The sequence below is a fragment of the Penaeus monodon genome, chromosome 2 (assembly GCF_015228065.2).
Source record: "Penaeus monodon isolate SGIC_2016 chromosome 2, NSTDA_Pmon_1, whole genome shotgun sequence".
In the NCBI taxonomy this organism is placed as follows: domain Eukaryota; kingdom Metazoa; phylum Arthropoda; class Malacostraca; order Decapoda; family Penaeidae; genus Penaeus; species Penaeus monodon.
In genome coordinates, this window is record NC_051387.1 from 23,687,681 (window position 1) to 23,692,680 (window position 5,000).

General features: G+C 53.8%; 1 protein-coding gene across 1 annotated transcript in view; it reads right to left on the reverse strand.

The window, feature by feature from the left end:
- The window catches only part of LOC119581905 (collagen alpha-1(I) chain-like), a 20,050-nt gene that overhangs the window by 2,452 nt on the left and 12,598 nt on the right, over positions 1–5,000 (reverse strand). The window contains 13 exon segments of the mRNA XM_037930072.1: positions 1–188; positions 317–586; positions 694–1,179; positions 1,284–1,697; positions 1,833–2,083; positions 2,520–2,736; positions 2,832–3,019; positions 3,121–3,328; positions 3,446–3,652; positions 3,754–3,878; positions 4,031–4,142; positions 4,278–4,403; positions 4,535–4,560. The exon segment at positions 1–188 is cut by the window's left edge and continues 28 nt beyond it. Of these exon segments, the coding sequence (XP_037786000.1) occupies positions 1–188; positions 317–586; positions 694–1,179; positions 1,284–1,697; positions 1,833–2,083; positions 2,520–2,736; positions 2,832–3,019; positions 3,121–3,328; positions 3,446–3,652; positions 3,754–3,878; positions 4,031–4,142; positions 4,278–4,403; positions 4,535–4,560 (2,818 nt within the window).

A 5,000-nucleotide genomic window follows, 5' to 3' on the forward strand; every position in this document is an offset into this window, starting at 1 on the left:
GTTTGTCCAGGGGATCCGGGTGGTCCTTTGTCACCTGTGCGTCCAGAGATACCGGGCGGTCCGGGCTTGCCATCTGAACCAGGGGCGCCAGTGTCGCCGGTCGGGCCGATGGCGCCGGGGGGACCAGTGAGACCAGGTGGGCCGACGGGACCTTCAGCGCCACGCTTTCCTTCTGCACCAGGTTCTCCCTGTTAAGAGTTTTTGTTAATTCAACTAGTGTCCATCATATATGATAGAATGGATTACCGCGCTGTCTAGCTTTACAAGTCAAATACACAAGCATGTATCGGCGAGTTTGAAATGAATTGCTATTTACCCGAGCACCGGTTTGTCCACGGAGACCAGGTGGGCCAGGTGGGCCAGGTAGACCAGGAAGGCCACGTTCTCCTGAAGGTCCAGGAGGACCAGGCTTTCCAACTTGACCAATACGGCCCTGGGGACCGGCCTCACCCTTGGGACCCTCGGGTCCAGGGGCACCAGGCTGACCAGATGGACCTGGAAGGCCAGGGCGTCCTGTGTCTCCAGGAGAGCCCTTGATGCCAGGGTTGCCAGCCAGACCAGGTGGACCCGGTTCTCCTGCAGATCCCTGTGAAGAAGGAACAGTTGACAGTAAAAATATCCTTAAACAGTGCTGGCCTGGGTTCCAGGTGTTCTACGTAGCAAGTCAATCAAAATGAAATGAACGACACTCACAGGAGTACCGGCGGTGCCAGGTCGCCCAGGTGGACCCATGAGACCAGGTTCGCCTCGTTGGCCGCTCTCTCCGCGTTGTCCCTTGGCACCGTTGAGGCCGGGCAGACCCTGGGAACCGGTGGGGCCGGGCTGGCCCACTGGTCCAGGATTTCCTTGCGATCCCTTCTGTCCGGGAAGACCACGCTGGCCCTTCGGTCCTCCAACGCCAGGAGGTCCAAGAGGACCTGGGAAGCCCTGGATACCCTGCTGGCCCTGAGGACCTCTCTCGCCCATCATGCCATTTGCACCGGCCTCGCCAGGAGGACCTGGTGGACCTGGGTCTCCCTTTTCTGCTGGCTCTCCAGGTGGACCTGGGGGACCCATGACACCCTGAGGACCTTGGTCACCTTGGCGACCTGGGGGACCTTCAGGACCGGCTCTTCCAATGCCTCCCCTCTCTCCTTTCTCTCCGGGCAGACCAACTGCACCGCGACCGCCAGGAAGACCCTAAGAACGAGAAGGTGCTGTTAGTTATGCAGGGTCCTATATCGGCGTGGGGTTCTGAGTTTACTGTTTTCGACATTTGTGCTGAAATCTTCGCTGATACTCACAACAAGACCAGATGGACCGGCATGACCCTTTTGGCCAGATGGACCTGGTGGACCTGCTGGTCCGTCGGGGCCAGGAAGACCAGGCTCGCCTCGGGCTCCGTTCTCTCCGGGTGGACCTTGAGCTCCTCGCTCTCCTGGGAAGCCTCGAGTACCGCGCAGGCCAGGGCCGCCAGGAAGACCACGAGGCCCTTGCAGACCCGCCTCTCCGTCCTTACCGGCCGTGCCGTCACTTCCAGGGGCGCCAGGGAGGCCTTGGAATCCGCGGGCGCCAGGGGGACCAGGGGGACCGCGCTCGCCGGCAGGACCGGTGGGTCCGGGCTGACCGATGGGTCCAGCTGATCCATCCTTGCCAGGGTCACCTCGAGGGCCGGTGGGACCGGTTTCTCCAGGGGAGCCTTCCTTTCCTGTTTCGCCCTGAAATTCAAAGTGGTCCCGTCACTTTATGTTACCGAAGTTCCCATTGGAAATCAACTGTGCTTTGCACTAGTCTTGTTTCCAAATATATATAGATATAAGACAAATACACAAAAAGGACATGTAATGACTTACGATCTGTCCTTGTGCTCCTGGCATTCCCATAGGGCCTGGGAGACCCTGAATGCCCTGGGGTCCTTGGTCGCCAGGTTTGCCGTCAGCGCCGGGGGCACCTCGCTCGCCGGGTCGTCCTGTCTTGCCAGGGGGACCTGAAAGTCCTCCAGGGCCTCGCAGACCGCGTCGACCAGGCATGCCAGAAGGACCAGGGTTTCCTTCGCGACCCTTCTGTCCAAGGTTTCCAGGGGGTCCGGGGTCGCCGCTTTGGCCTGCAATGCAAAGAGTCTTCCTTCGTCACTGAGGCTTCTCTCGCGCACCACGCGGGAGGCGTCGTATCAGGCGCAGTGTCAGAACGAACGGATTATACGTTTTATGTCACAGTAGTATTATTAAAATCATGATGATAATATTAACAGTAACTACACTAGCAACTGATAGTAATCATAAAAACGATAGTAATGATAATGATGATACTGACAATGATAAAGATAATGATGACGATAATAACGATAATAATGATAGTTGAACCTAATCAAATCATAATCATGATAATAATGATAATGATGATAGTGATGATAATGATGGTAATAATAACAATGATAAAAATAATCATGATAATAAGTTTGGGAAGGCCATGAGTACATGGGCAAAGCTTATTTACATTAACATAGATAAACAAAACGGAATGCAGGTAGACATTCTCACCCTTGGGTCCAGGGGGTCCGTCAGCTCCTGGGAGACCTCGGCCTCCAGGGGGTCCTCGTTCTCCCTGAGGGCCCAAGCCTCCAGCAGGACCGACCATGCCTCTCTTGCCTCTCTTGCCGGGGGAGCCGGGGGGGCCGGGGAGGCCTCGGGGGCCTGGGGTTCCTCCTTCGCCCTTCATGCCGAACTCTCCCTTGAAGCCTCGTTCGCCAGTCAGACCCTGAGGAAGGGATATTTAGTAAGTCTTACATCGGCAGCAAAGGGGAGCACAGCTACTTTCAAGTGATGCCAGACAAACCACACGGCGACACCCACCCTTTCGCCCTTGGCGCCAGGAACACCGGGACTGCCAGGAAGGCCAGGGGGACCTCGAGCTCCGGGGAAACCGGGGGGACCAGCATCTCCCTGGGTTCCAGGAGCTCCCTTTTCTCCGACAAGTCCGTCTTTGCCCGAGGGTCCCTGGGGGCCTGCCTCTCCGGGGATGCCGGGTTTACCAGCCTCGCCTGCAAAGAAAGGGTGATTGTTGACTTTCATCCAAAGACACGGAAACACTCTGCTGTGTGGCAAGACAGTTTTACCATATTAGATGAGAGGATTTTCTTACCTCGTGGACCTTGAAGACCTTGTGATCCCTTGGGGCCTTGCACACCCTGGTCACCCTTGGCGCCAGCGCTACCAGGGAAGCCGGGGGGACCGGGCTTACCGGGGCCACCGGGGGGGCCTGGGGGACCTGCAATGCCATCAATACCACGCAGACCAGGAGGTCCAGGGGGACCTTCCCGACCACGTTCACCTCGAGGACCGGCAGCACCCTGGGAAGAAAAATGCCTTGTCACTTTACTCTGCCACCTCAGCGATCACTTGCAGAGAATAACGTCATGAACGAAAGGTGCGGGCAAGTTCAGCGACGAACAGGGATGATGTCTTACCATGGGGCCGATAGGACCAGGCTGTCCAGGAGGACCGGAGGCTCCCTTGTCTCCAGACGATCCCTGTTCACCCTTGGCACCGTCGAGACCAGGGAAGCCACGGTGGCCCTTCACGCCAGGGAGGCCAGGCATTCCGGGGAGACCGCGAGGCCCAGGGGGGCCAACAGCGCCTGGGGGACCTGCAGCTCCATCGTCGCCGTTCTCTCCCTACAAAACATATCAACGCCGTTATAGGTGAAGTTTTCAGAAGTGAGGCAAGGGAAATAGAGACAAACAGGATATTGTTGCGGTCTAGAGAAACGACTTACGTCTTTTCCAGGAATACCAGGGAGACCGCGTGGACCAGGTGGACCGGTTGAGCCGGAAGGTCCGGGATCACCTGGTTCGCCTCGCATACCCTGGAAACCCTGAGGACCGGCGGGACCGGGGTTACCTGAAAGCAAAGGTCCGATAATTGATTCTTTTGTCTTGGTAGTTTAATTTGAGTTTGATATAGGACATAATTCTCTTAATCAACAGCTTCAAAAGAAGGCAGCACATTTATCGCATTCATTCTCCTGCAATAAACGTATAAGTTTTACGTACCTGCGGGACCTCTCGGGCCGATGGGACCGACTTGAGCCTGCAATTCATAGGAAAGGGCTGGTCCTTTCTCTCCGCCTTGAGACTGCGAGAGCTGAGATATCCATGGTGTGATCTGCAAACGACATGCGCCAAGTTATGGAAGCCACAATCGAAAAATTGCGGTCTAGAATTCTCCATTTCAAACTAAGTATATGCAAACACAAAGTAATTCATCATGTAAATACAGAGCGAAAAATGTCCCACTAACGTCGGGCATAGGTCCAGGAGGGCCAGGGTCGCCGGGAATGCCAGGGGTGCCCGGACTTCCAGTAGGACCTCGTTCACCTGGAGCTCCTGCAGCGCCTACTGAGCCTCTGTTGGGGTCTGGCTGAGTCTGTGAGTAGAGAGCAAGGGGTTGTTTCGGTGTCACGAGGAGGGAGAAGGATTTCAAAGAGGTGTTGATGCGGACATTATTCCAAAGAAAGTATTCGTCAGCAAACTGGATTAAGGCTATATAATACTTACTGGGCCCACGATTTCCGTTGGTTCTTCTGCAAATGAGAAAAAACAAACAAAACTATCAATGGATGAAACTTAAAAGACAATGTTTGATATCAATGCCACTTGTCATCATAGAGTTGCAATGTTATAAGTGGTTGAGTAGTTGATATATATTATATCTTGATATTTGCACTTGTTAAAAACATGGCAAAAGCCTTGCCTCAAGCCTTATGAAGGGTTTGACGCCATACAGAGAAATGCTCTTTGTAGAGAAAAATAATTTGTTATTTTACCTTGTGGTATTACAATAGCAATAAAGCCTTGAATAATAGTCTGGGTTTGGAATGGACAGTGTATTCAAGAGGTAAAAACAAGTAAATTTGGGTAATATACTTATCTATAAATACGGCACGTACACTGAATAATATTCCTGACTAGAAATAAAGTTATCACACCGAATTAAATCTACTTTTCATTCCCCATTTGATCA